We start from the raw sequence: 14,066 nt of genomic DNA on the forward strand, positions 1-14,066 counted from the left end.
CTGTTTAGACTGTGATTTGTGTCTGTTTCTCAATAAGGCAACAGAACTCAGCAAGAAGAAAAATAATACATCTGATGCTTTATTCATCTGTGATTGATCACACGTAGTTGAACATGTACAAAATGGTTTAAAAATGAGCATACGTAGCACAACCACTGTTAGGCCAACAACACAGAGCTTTGCAGTATGAAAGGGTTAGAAGGCAGGCGACGGTCTGATATTTAGACTTAGAAATAATTACTCCATAACATGAAATCCACTAACCCTGAATATGTCAAGAGTCACAACACTCGCCCTCAGCCCTGACAAACAATAATTATTCTCAAGTAAAGCTTGACTTTTTTTTAAAGGCCCATTCAGATTTGTACCTAATAATTTACATTTATATTCACATATGTTAATAAATAGTTCTACATAGATGAAAATAATCCTTTTTTTACCTTTTACTCTGTTGGTTAAACTATAGGGCTGTTGCAAACACCAGTAAATGTAAACTTAACATCACAAACCTTTTTTATCTGATTTGATTGCAGTTGATCATCAGGCTTACTGAGAGCTCACAACTTCCAGGTGAGGTCTCCACCTCACTGGTTGCACCTTTAATTTCCTGTGGTGTATTAGAATATTTCTAGGATGTTCTTGCAGCAAGTAGGGACAGTCATTGATAAAATCATATTTTACTTCTAAAGTTACTATATTTATATATATAATTGTCATTAGTGATTATTAATACCAGCTATAGTTCATATAATAGAAATGTGTAAACTAGATCACGTCCACCAAACGTTATTTCTGAGACAGTAGAAATACTACATATTCATAATAATGCATCTTGCAGGGGGGGCGGGGAGGGGATCAGATTACATCCCGGCCGCTTTTATCTCACGGCGCTCCACCTCTTCCTCTTCCTTTGCTGTTTGCGGAGCAGAGGTCTTGGCCGCCACCTCCTCCTTTCCCTGTACCTCTTTGGGGTTCGCCTTCTCCGTTTGCTCCTCGGTTTCCCTCTTGGCCACTGGCCGTGCCTCAGTGTCTGCTTGCTCCATGTAGTCCTTCATGGCGCGCTCGTACAGCTCGTAGGGGAACTGTCCCTTCAGCTGCGCCTGGGTGTCCCGCTTGGTGATGGTGTTGGGGTACTCTGTAAGGATTTTGGCCGCAAGATAGGTGGTCACCTCGTCCTCTACGTCGCCGTCGTCGTCGTCTTCATCGTTGACGTCGACCTGACGCTTCAGGGGCATCTTGTTGAGTTCCGACAGGAACAGGTTCTCTCGGCGTCCGGAGGGTGACGGGATTTTAACCGGGACTGCGCCAGCGCTCGTCGCTGCTGAGATTCTGTCTGTGGAGGAGGGAGTTTTTATGGGTCTCTGCACAACGGGGTATTCGTTGCTGATGGTCTCCACCCCGATGATGTCCAGAAAGTCCTCTCTGTCCATGTCTTCGGGAGCAGGCTTGCTTTTCAGCGGCAGCCTGCGGCTGAAGTACCTTATTTTGGGGGTCTGGCCGGCCGTGTAGCGAGTTAAGGTTTGGGGGTCGCGGTGGAGCTTCCTGAGCTCCTCCGTGAGCAGCATGTCGATGAGGTCTTGAGGGGGAACGTGGAGTTTGAGGGAAAGCTCCAGCAGCTCTTTCACTGTCCGGGAATCCACGATGGAGGGGCGGATCAGCCTCTTCCTCTGATCTCCGGTCTGATCCCTCTTCTGCGTCTGATCACTCATCTCCAGGACCTTCAACAGGTAGTAATCTACGAGTTTAGTGTCATCGTCAGCATCCTCTTGGTTTTGGTTGGCACGGCGTTGCATCTCCTCGCGCTCTGCTTCCTCCTGTTCATTGAGCGCCCTGTCCATCTCTTCGTGGCTCCTGTTCACCATCTCCTCGGTCTCCTCCCTCTCCTCTACGGGGACCCACTCCTCTCCTCCAGCCATTTCCCGAGTAAGCCCATCCTGCCCTTCTTCGTCGTCGTCCCCGAACACACCTCTCTTTTGGCTGGGGACTGCGGCCATTCTCTCCAGTTCATCGAAGATGGATCTCAGATTGGCCAAGCTCTGAGGGGTATACTGCTCGTCCAGATCTTCTGTTGCGCGCTTGGCTGCGTCTGTGTTCTCTTCATCTTCAAACATCAGTGGATACTTCTTGTGGGGTCTGGGGAAATTGCCATAGTCTGCTGGTGCACTTTCAGGTGCTTCAGTGTCTTTGGTGCGGTGCCTGTGCGTTCGGCGGTCGCTCCTGGGATCTTTACCGGCCTGATCCTGGAGAGTCTTGAGCATCGCCTTCATCAGCTGTCCAGCGGTTATGTCCGGGCCCTGGATGCCGGGGTTCGACTGGCGGTCCCCGGGAACCTCATCCTGTTGCGAGGCGAGTTGAAGCAAAATCTTGAATTTTTCCACCTCATCGTAATCCGCGGGCTCGGGTCGGCCGCCGTTTCGCTGCTTCAGGTTTTCGATGTACTCCAGGGCTTTGATCAAGTCGGAGCTGGGCGAAAATGCAGCCGGTTGCCCCTCGCTCTCCCCGCCCCGGAGCCTGTAGTGACGGGGAAGAGACGCAGCTTGCACGGCGCATCCTTGGAGAAGGAAGGCGAGCAGGACCACGGCTCCCCCCGCTGGCAACTTGTGGTGGAAATGCAGCATTATAGGCAAATGTATTACCTGTAAAATGAAACCAGAACAGGATTAGGAACCAGATCCTTGGGGGTGGATGTGTTTTAAGAGATAATTCAGCGCATTCTATGGCGAAAGTGCGTAAGCCAGTGTGTTTTGATCCAAGGTTGATCAAATCAGGGAGTTACGCTGATGTGATGCTGAGTGCGTTACATGTACATCACTGGATGAGTCACTCCCTGCGTTGTTACGGGCAACCTCAACATTACGTTTACACCTGTTAGCGCCCTATAAAACCCTAATATAAAACGTATCGTATTTCATAGCCTATAAACAACAACGTGTTTTCAATACTAAGACGAAGCGTTCCAGTAAATCGATAAGTCTCACTTGAAAACACCCAAAAACGAAACTATCATGAATAATACGTTCGGGAAGCATATTTATATAAACTAATAACGGTTAAAACATGAAAAGGATTTTATTACCTTTGGTAATAAAGCTCAGACAGCAGTGAGGGTGTATGGCATCTCCTCAGGAACGGTGCTGATTCGCTTCTGTTTTCAGCACTTGGACAGCTCCTCCTGTTATATGAGGCACCACCTGACCAACGCGTCATCAAACAACACACGCAAAAGCTGATCCTAAAAAGTCCTTATAAATGATTCAGGTATATGATATGGCAGACTAACGAGTCTGCTGTACTAAAATAGACCCCGTGTGTTGTTTGCTGCGTTGCACCTTTCTATAGATGCTACGCTGGAGAGATATTTAATGATCAGGAGGACTTCTGCTTCTTCTCGATGTTTGTGTTAATATTCCAACTTCGTGGAAATTGAAATGACAATCAAATACAGGTTTCACTCACCGTCAAAAAATGGACTATAGGGTAATTAAATTTTTACTTTAATCATAGTCTTTAATCTTACAGGTGCCACTGTAATGTGTATTCATTGATGCTTTTTTTATTTTGATACTCTTCCATTATGATTTTTTGTACACCCCCCCCCCCCCCCCCCCCATTTTTGCGATTATGATTAAATTTAATTTAGTCTTCTCTGTCGCTGGCGTGCATCATGGCATTTCAAGAGTTAACTTCTCCAGCGATGACTCACAGGGCTCAACGCGCCGCGGAGCTGCTGTCGCAGTTCGGCAGCCCTTCATCCCCTCCTCCCTGCGCTGATGGTGATAAACACCCTCCTGTCGGCTGGGGGCCAAAACCCCAGCATTCCGCAGGTCGACGAGATAAAGGGCCCACAGCGCGCCGGCTGCCAATTAGAGGTCAGGGATGGGCGGTGACACAGTTTATGGAGAGATCAAAATCTGTAATCAACACCTTCTTCTTTCAATATCTTCCATGGAACAGCTGTGATGATCACCAAAACGTTGCTTCATCATCCTAACCTTGTGTAGCCGTATAGTCCACAACACTGGTTGGTACAAATTGATTTTTTTAAAATGAAAAGAATAAATGAAGTTTGGTTTAATGCTACTAAAGCAAACACACTGTGTTTCAATTCTTAGTCATTAAATAGATTCAGAAAATAATTATTTTTGTAAACGTAGCTGGTTTTGCCCAATGTTTGACTTCTTATGTTGTGTTCAAGTTTCCTCGGAAGTCGGAGCTTCGATCTGTGAATGACGTCACACATGACTAGGAAGCCAGCGGGATTGCTAACAACTGTGCTACTGATGACTATTTCTAATGCAATACGTTTACAAAACCAGGAGCTGAGACATAGAAAAAGCGTAAAAAAAAATTTAAGCTATGTTTGATATACACAGCATTCATATGAACCACCAACACTTATAAAATGGCACAATGCGCCTGGTAATCACAAAATGGAGAAAAATTAGTTATTGTCTTGATAGTTTGCACCAAGAATGATCAAATTATACTCTTTTTGGACGTTTAACCAGACAATTCTTAACTTAGCTGTGATGGATTCCCTAATCTTTCACTTACTGGGCAAAGGACTTCCAACCATCCAAGTTGCGAACCCCAAATCACGGGATATTAGGGATGTATTTCTAACTAGGAATTTGGAAAATCCAAATAGAGCACACTATTATTGCCTCCAGAAGCCCAGAAGAATAGCTTGAAGTCACTCCAGTTCTCAAATCTCCATTAGAGCCTCCAAATTGATTCCCAATATTACTATCCTCTAACACTGTATATACATTGTATATACACATAAGTGCTCCTCCATTTCAGCCATGCCTCTGCCTAGTTTCACCATCCTTTCCCTGTTTCTCTTCATACCTAGAGAAGTCAAAACGAAAAGTGCTCGTTTAATATTTCTACTTCCATCTCGGGAGCAATTACAAAGCGTGACATTTTGACCAGGGTGACGTGGAGGAGCTTTCTTTTTTTTTTAATTGAACGTGCCTTTACCTGTCTGCCCCCTTGGGCTGAAGAGCTATAGAAAGCTTCCTGACATTCACAAGCACAATAATCCATTTTCCTGATGCTCTGTACCGTTGTTCAACTCAGCTGTGAATGTGTGTGTGAGAGGGTAGTCGAGTTAATTGGTAGAGAAAGACAGACAATTAGAGGTGTGGTATTTCATTTAAGCTTTATAGGATAATTCCATTTTATTAATCCCTTGGCTTTTATACAACTCTATTCAAAAATCGCCTTCATGCTGAGGAGCACTCCACAATTACAGTCACTTCAAACTGATCATTATCATGACGTTCTCTTGGTTTCATTAAGAAAGTGATTATGGTCGTTGTCTCCCATCAGTATTACTGAACAAGAAGGTCTGTCCTTCCCACACACAGTAAAATGCAAATAGCTTACAGCTCATTTACAGATCATGACGGAGTCTAATGAAAATGTCTTGGAGTGACTGTGATGGATGTTTCCCACACATTGGTAGCAGTGACAACAATAATGGAGTGGAATATTCCATTTGCTGAAGCCTGTCAGTTGCTGGGTTGTTGTCCATTTACAGCCAACAGTTTACACAGTATAAATACACACAACAGAGATTTTTTTATTTATATAGTTTTTGTCCAACTGAACATAATTTCCCATGTAGTAGTACAACATTTTTTCTTTTTGGTAGATGTGTTTTTTTTCTTTAGATATACTTCTGCCATCGTCTTGGATTTGGATCAGTCGTGAGAGGTGGCAAGCTGTTAAACATCTGCTGAGGCTCTATAGGAATCATTCAGATCTGTATGTTTATTTCCTATGCTATGCTTGTTATTTAACCCTCCTAGGATCGTCAAGGATTCTGAGTAACAGATAAGATTTTTCTGAAATCGTATCTCTGTGGGCTCCTGGTGGTGCAACATCCACTAAATGAATCTTTGATGCCTCTCTGGGGCCTGAGATGAGCTGTCTGTGGGCATCGTTGCAGACCACTTCCCTCACTAAAAAAAGATTTTCGGTAATTGGTACTAATGAATCCTTTTTGTCTGTAGCTCTTTCTCCCTCTTTATCAATGAACATTGCAGCAAAGTAGAAGGAAAATTAGGCTAATTAAATAAGGTGTTCACTCACTGTCTTAATGATTTTGTGACTTTCATCACCTCACTTTGAGGCTCTCTCTTTCATGCTCTTTTCTTTTTGCTGTAACTAAATTAATCAAAGAGCAACAAATACATGCTGCAACCGCCACTCCATTTATAAAAAGCTTTACAAAGAAGACATATTATATAAAAATGCAATCTCAGGTATAAATTTAAAAAAGTGGGGCACGATACCCCCTTCCTTTAAAATGTGTGATCAGCCTACAACAAATTTTCAATTACATTTTATAGAAAAAATTAAAAGGTATTTTCTTCATTTTATTTGCTAAATTATATTGCTTATATCAATTTTAAAATATTTAATTTTCTCTCTTCTGACATCACATTTCAATAATCCTTGCTATGCTTAAACCATTCATCAGTAAATCAAATAATATCTCAGATCACTGTGTATCTGCAGCATATCAAGTATGCCGCTCTATTTGCTTACATGCCAATCTTTTCTAGGGGGGAAGAGGATAAACACAAAAGACATGCGTCAAACCAGATGCTTATCCAATCCAAACACACTCATGAAACTGTGCTATTTGTTCCTCTGTGTGGCTTTGAAGCTTCAAAATCATCTCAAGGACCAGTGAGTCATACAGAAGTTGAGGAGTTGAAAACACTGCAGCATTTCGTCCCAGCATTTCATCTTGACTTATGTGGCTGCAAATACAATAACATTTCATAAAGTCATGTAAATACAAAAGGCTAAAAAGAATAAATCACCATGCGACAGGGAGGGGGGGAAGAAAGGCCACCCACCAACAATCTCACCTCTTCTTCGACCCACGAGAGCATGAAGCTTGGCACACCCGTTGTCAAGGCTTCCTTGCAGCCAATGTCTCCATGGTGACGCTGCCTCAAAGCTTATCAGCTACCTCCAGCTTCATCTCCTTCCCCCAGGTTGGTGTCCTTGTCTCCTTCATTAGAGTCTTCACTTTTTATAAATCCAGTCCCTTTCCCCTAAGGCTTGTGTTCATTGCTTTTTTTTTTTTTCTTTACCACCCAGCCCCTCCCTTTGAATGTGCCAATTACAGCAGCAAATGCATGGTCCTTGTCTTCACGAAGAAAGTGGTTCAGGTGTAAAGACGGAAGTGATTAGAGCCACAATGTGTTGGCTGAGCCATTAGCACAAAGGAGTAGACTGAAGGAACTACAAAACTTGACATCGTCCATGCAATAATGCTGCTGAAGTTCTGCCTAATGGATTCAAAGTCTAATAATTAGATTAGTCTGCTACTACTGAGCTTCCATTACTTTTTATTAAGAGTAATCAGCTTGTCTTTTGTTTAAGATAATCAAATCATTATTTTTCTTTTACTGATATTCAAAAGTAAATTTATCCTGCTTCTCTGTTTGACAAAAATTATTTCCCTTCATAGATCCAGGAGCTCTAAAAACTAACGAGTTAAATCTTGTTTGTTCAATCAGCGTCACTGAAGAACTGTGACTGATTTCACAGGATTACTGTGCCAGACATTTCCTGGCCAGTGTTTTGTAGTACCAGGAATCCTGTCTAGTTTCTTGGCAACTTGATCTCAACTAAAAGTGATTTGAAAACATAAATGGTGCGCAGGAATTTTTACCCTGCAGTTATTACTGCAATCCTCTTTTTCTTTGTGCCAAGTCACGCTCCAGCTTTTTGGCATACACTCTATACAGGATGTGTGTAGTGTGTGTTTACATACACACACTATATGTGTGTATGTAAAATGGTTGTGGGGGTAGACGGTTGCGTTCTTCTGTTTTGCCCACAATACCTATTCGCCCAACACATCTTGTAGGCTTTTCACCGAGTTATTTTTGGCGAGATATATCCTGCGATTTTGAATAAAACTTGTCCCTAAAATCTTTGTTTTAATTGGATTGCACTGCAAAAATTAAACTTCTTCTGTCAAGAAAAGTTTGAAAAAATAGTCGCATTTTTCCAAAATGCAGTTTCCTGCCATTAGCTGTCAAATCCTTTACATGTAAAATCTTTAAAACTGCGAATGAACTACAGTTTTTGCTATTACCTCACTCTTATTTACCAACTAGAGAAGCTTTTTTCTAGCCAAAGTATTCATACCTCTTAAATATTGTATCTACAAAGTAAAAATGTCCACATAAACTGACATGCTGCCCAAGGAGGGCATTAATCAAAGAAGCAGCCAAGAGTCCCATTGTAACGTTGGAGGGTAAAAAACAACTGCTACTGAAGGAAAGGTTTACCATAAGCCGTGTAGTAGACACCATAAACATATGGAAGACTGTAATCTGATTAGAAGGGAAAGGAAGGCTGGTAAGAGTTGATGAGAAGATGACCAATATTGGGGAAAAAAATAAAACTGTTAGCAGCAAATAATTTGAGACCGAACTGAAGTACAACCCAAAATTACAGCCAGATTTACAATTGAGTGTCTTTAGATCAAAGCATGTTCATGTTTTAAAATGGTCCAGTCAAAGTCTACAACCAAATCCAATTGAAAATATGCGGAAAGACTTGATTGTGAGAGATGCACTCCATTGAATTTGACTGAGCGGGAGCTGCTCTGCAAAGAAGGTTTCAGCAGTTTCCTGCTTTTCATCTTCCTGCTGAAACCTTTCAGTTTCCTGCTGTGCAAAGCTGGTAAACCAACAAACTTGCAGCTGTAGCCGCTTTGAATGTGGTTATTCAAAATTTTTACATGGGCTGCCTGAGTACATATAAATGCTACTCGGGCACATTTCAGACTATTTGTAAAAGATTTTGAAAATCATCTTTGAAAAGATTTTGGCTTCCTCTACTGTAGAGGAAACCAACTGGACTACGCAACTATCACCAACTATGACTAGTTGGTGATAGTGATCCACATAAAATCCCAACAAAATGGGTGCTCACATCGGTAACCCTAAAGCAGACTATCATTTTGCAGCTTTGCACTGAAGCTGCCAGGGAATTTTTAGTGAGTCATGGAACACCTCCCTTTTTATGCTTTGTTTCCTCTTTCTTTTTCAATCTTAGCCCTGTTGTTTCAGCACAAAGCTAAAGCCCATCATCTTCATTCCCCGTTACTTCTTAAATCTTTTTTATGATAAAACTATTGCATAACTAGTTGGCTTTTTTACTCCTGTCACTTTGGTTAGTCATTGTCATTTGAGTTGAATGACAATTTACAGAGGCAATTTCTGGTAATGCAAAACTCTGAACTCGTAATCGTAGGAGAAACTATGAATAAATGCAAAATATGGAGTAAAAGCTCAGCAAATGATCAGTCACAACTCGGTTATTATCACTGCAACAGGTCCATGGAAAAAAATAGAGAAAAAATGGCAAAAGTAATGAATTGATCAAACACAAGCTCCTTTTAATGAATGAAAATCCTTTTTAGTCTATTTGTTTGATAAACGGCTCTAAATAAATATTGTAATTAAATTTCCCTCCATCTGTAGGAGGACATGCCAGAATGAGTTTGAAAGCCATTAGGCTAATAAAGCATTAGTTCCTAACCCCAGACTCACCATTGGTTTTGCATCTTGCATAACTGAGTTATTTTTATGGGAATACATGTTTGTTTGTTGTGTGAGTGTGTGTGTGTGTGTGTGTGCATGTGGGGGCGTGTATGGGTGTGTGTTTGCTCAGCTAATTCATATTTGTTCATATTTGTGCAACCAGGGATAAGTGGATGAAATGCAGCAGACGAGCCAGATAAGATACTGATGATAAAAGTCTAGTCCATTCACCAAGCGTTTCAAGAGCTTTGGTTTTTTTTATTTGCTTTTTTGTTTTATATTATTTCCCTCCTTGACGATGGCTGTGAATCCTTTGAGTCGTCCCACGTCCGTTTAAGTCATGCTTTGTTCTCATGCATGTGTGTGTGAGCACATGTGAACTGATTTGATCAGTCTCTCTGGTAAAAGGATGCAGCTTGACGCACTGGCTGACGTCACTGGAAACCAGGGCAGAATGTGTTTATTGATGAAGTCAATGAAGAGAGCCGAGAAAGAAACATAAAGAAATCTTAAAGAACCAGAAACTGAAACCCTCTGTTGCTAAGACCGAGGAATACAGGAAAGTTTAGTCTGATTTAATAACCTCGCGCACACTAATAAAGCACCTGTTTACAGCATAAATATTTGGAAGATGTCTGTTTTTGCCTCACTAATTGGCTGAACATTTCTGGAAGTGCGCAGTGTCTAGGCAACAGCAATGAGTTTTAGGCTCATTAAAGAGTGCCACCTTTTCCTGTCCTCCTATGCAGACTGTGTATATATGTGCTCAATAAGAGGCTGCACAGAGGTGTGGGCTTTTTTTTCTCTTTCTTTTAAACGTGAATGAGTCAATATGTGTGGATGCTAATATACCAGAAACAGTTTTATTATTATTATTATTATTGTTATTCAGCTAAAGGCAACATCCTGTTCTTGCTGCAGCACATTGACAGGATGTTGTCACCGCACTGAGCCAAAACATGGTTTGAGTTAATGTGTGAATTTTGAAAAGGCTTTCTATTTTTGTCCCCCCCCCCCCCCCCCCCTCCTACCCACTTTTTCATCACAGTTAATCCTCTCATCTCTCCATCAGTCGCGGTCACCAACCCTTACGCCACTCCTTTCCCTTACCCCCCCCCCCCCCCCCCCCCACACACACACACACACCTTCGTCTTCTATTCTGTTTTGCCTCTCCCACCTCTTTCTTTTCTGTCATTTTTATCTCTTTGGTTTCTCTTTAAACTGCTCTTTGTTGTGAAGCTGCCTCCAAAAAACATAGTGACCCCTCGCTTCTCCATCCCTGTTCCTACCCTCCCTTCCTTCCCTTCCCTTCCTCCCTCCTCTCCTCCTGACTGATGCTATAAATACCCAGCATCGGTGAGTCATCGCCCCGACATATCAGTTGCCTATCTCTCTGTGCCTTGCCACCCTCAGCCTCCCAGCCTACCCTCCCCAGAACTCTCAGCTCATTACCAGCCCTCACACTTTTTACCATCTCTAATTTGGCCTTTGCATCATGATAAATCCATGCTGAGTGAAGCAGAGCCCAGTGCCTGGCATGGTGCAGCCAAAGGTCGTACTGACACATTACCGACACAGACACCAAAAAAACAGAATCAGCAGGAGAGCTGAAAGTCAAAAACACTGTCAACCGAAAAAGAGCATCAAAGTCACTGTAGGTAATTCAAAATGCGTGAAGTGACTTTCTTCCTTTAGCTCTGAAATGCCTCAAGTATAGAAAAAAATAATCAATGTATCAACAGCAACACATATAAAAGTCTCTTTAACTGAGTTTTACACATCTCATTTTAACGATGTATTATTACCTCATTATAAACCATCAAAAAACGAGGGAGAAATAAACATGAAGAAAGAAACAGGATACAAATGTTTTCTCCAGCTAGTTCAATGTGGAAAATGATCCAGGTATATAGTACCGGAAGTATTTCAACTGTCAACTGCAAGTGACTTCACAATCAAAGCAAAGGATGAGCTGGTAAAACAACGACCACCAGTTTTAATGAACAAGAGCGTATTGCATGAAAAGAATGTGACAGCATGAAAATATTGCATCAATATTTTGTGTGTGAAAAATATGAGTAAAAACATGCAAAACGTATTTCTATAAAAGTGAAAGTAGAGTCATTCGCATCTTTTTTTTTTTATTGGTAGTAGTGACAGCATGGCTCACTGCCCAGGGCGCCATTATACAGGGGGCACAGGTGCTCACTTGGTTATTTTCATGGCTTCTATTTTACATTTTATCTGTTTTTTACATCAAAGCTTTCTTCTTGAGAAGTAGATCCTGAGTCTGAGTCATACTCTATGTACTTTTCTTCCTGCAATAAATTATTCACTAATGTCTAGAGTTACGTTTTAACTTCTTAAAGTTACCATGTTCAATATGTCTCTATTCGTTCCTCATATTTTTGTAAAAATAATACCATTCATCTGGGTTTGTGACCTTGTATGGACCTCCATTTGTGAAAGATTTTAGTCTTAGTTTAATTACTACCACCGTGCTACACAGTTGTGCTGATTTTCTTGATTTGTTTTTTAGATGTTGCAGTGCTCTGTGCTCAAAGATGGCGCTTGTTTCTTCCTAGAAAATATTTATTTCTAGAAGTCTTGTTCAGCTGCAGCTTTGAAGTCCTAACACATTATAAGTGGCCTGAAGGGTTAGAGAAAACACCCTCAAAACACAATGAATGCTGATGTTGTGCATGTCCAAATAGTGGGAAATGTAGTCCTATACAGTTCACATAGTAAGTAAACTTTGTTTATATAGAACCTGTTCTAGGACAGAAATCACAAAGTGCTTTACAAAATATAAGACATAAAACAAAAGATAAAACAGAAGGAGATGTAAAAGCACACATGTGGCATAAAACAAAATAAAACAAATTAAAAACCTTGAATGCAAGCAGATTTTTTACAGATCCACTGGGAAATAATGAGGCGTTATGTTTGAAAGGTTACAAACTATATATACTTCCTCAAACATCTTCTTTATTTCTTTCCACATCTCAGCTCCATCCTTGCATTACCGCCATTTTTCAGCCTGAAATGCAATTATTCTCACTTCTTCTCCGGGCACCACCCACCACCTCTCCAGAGTTATGAAGCAGTCCAGCGTCAGCCCTGCTCATCCCTGGGTAAACGCCAATATGTCTCCGGCTAACCCAGGAGTGTGTGTGAGCAGAACATAAAGATAAAAGTTTTATTTATTTATTTTTTTTTCCGCACTTCTGAGTCATAAGTAGACAGGAAGAGGGAGCCAAGCGAAGCAGCAGCAGGAGGAGGGAAAAAAAAGACGGAACAGCATGCCAGCGGAAAAAAAAGGAAGACAGAAACAATACAAAAATAGAAACAACAATCTTTATTCAAACAATCTGGAAGACATCCTTCCTGATTTTCTGTGTTGTTGTTGTTGTTGTGGCAGAGCCATTTCTTCTCTGTACATGTGTGCATCAGTATCAGTGGACTAATGAAGGGAGCATTATGCCTATGACTCACTCACTCGTCCCAGAGGAAATGGATGGAGGGATGAAATGGCAGAACAGAGTGGGAAGGATTGCCTGACTGTGTGGTCTTCTAGACCGCCTTTTATTTCAAATGAAAAATGGAGCCAAAACATACCACCTCAATTGAAAAATAAAATAAAAAATAGCAGGAAGCTTACCTCAATAAAATACGTTATTTATTGCTGTAGGTGTCACTGACACTCCAACATTGTGGGTTAGCAAAAAAGGTGGAGAATCTGGTTGTTCACAGAGTGCGCTATCCAAACAAGTTAATGAAAAGTGGAGGCTAAGGAAAACATTTTACTAGAAAATAGTGCACAGGCAATGGAAATAACTACAAACTTAAGAGAAAAGAAGAAAGGCTGTTTCAAGAGTGTGGGGGGCAGAGAGATTCAAATTTATTACTGGAGTCAGTGTTTCAAGAGCCACATCACACAGACGTAGCTAAGACATGAACTACGGCTGTTGCATTCCTGATCCAGAGACAACATGACAACATCAGAGGAGTCTTACCTGTTGGTCCGCTGGGTTTCTCAAGTCCAAAGTCAGTGCAGTCATCCACTGGAATGTTTTAATTGCACGTCATGCTTCCCTCTGCTCACAACCTTGGTGAAGACGTTGTTTCAGTTTTCCAGCAGGACTTGGCACACATTGCCAGAGATATCAAAAGCTGGTGTTATTGTGCAAAATCGACCAGAAGCTGGGCAGACCCAACCCTCATAGAGAATCCATGGAATATTGTATGGAGAAAGAGGGGAGGGACACCAAATGATCAGATTTTGATAATTGTGATAATTAAGGCCATGATTAATAGAAATAAGCTTTTTAAATATGACTTTATGTGTAATGAATCTTTGTAACATGGGTACTTTTGTGAAGTGAATTACTCAAATAAGTAAAAAAAAAATTTTGAGACAAATCTGTAATTTGTTTATTAATTATCTAGTCTGGTCCGAAGAAACAGAAACATGTAAGTTT

At 41.3% G+C, this 14,066-nt stretch overlaps 1 protein-coding gene across 1 annotated transcript; it reads right to left on the minus strand.

Annotated features, from left to right (window-relative positions):
- Nucleotides 1–63: 63 nt before the first annotated feature.
- scg2b (secretogranin II b) lies at nt 64–3,187 on the minus strand. Its single transcript, XM_028020003.1, has 2 exons — nt 3,077–3,187; nt 64–2,636 (listed from the first exon to the last, which is right to left on the minus strand). The coding sequence occupies exon 2, from the start codon at nt 2,616–2,618 to the stop codon at nt 861–863; it is 1,758 nt and encodes a 585-aa protein (XP_027875804.1). The 5' UTR covers nt 2,619–2,636; nt 3,077–3,187; the 3' UTR covers nt 64–860.
- Nucleotides 3,188–14,066: the final 10,879 nt, after the last annotated feature.

The sequence above is a fragment of the Xiphophorus couchianus genome, chromosome 6 (assembly GCF_001444195.1).
Source record: "Xiphophorus couchianus chromosome 6, X_couchianus-1.0, whole genome shotgun sequence".
Lineage (NCBI taxonomy): Eukaryota > Metazoa > Chordata > Actinopteri > Cyprinodontiformes > Poeciliidae > Xiphophorus > Xiphophorus couchianus.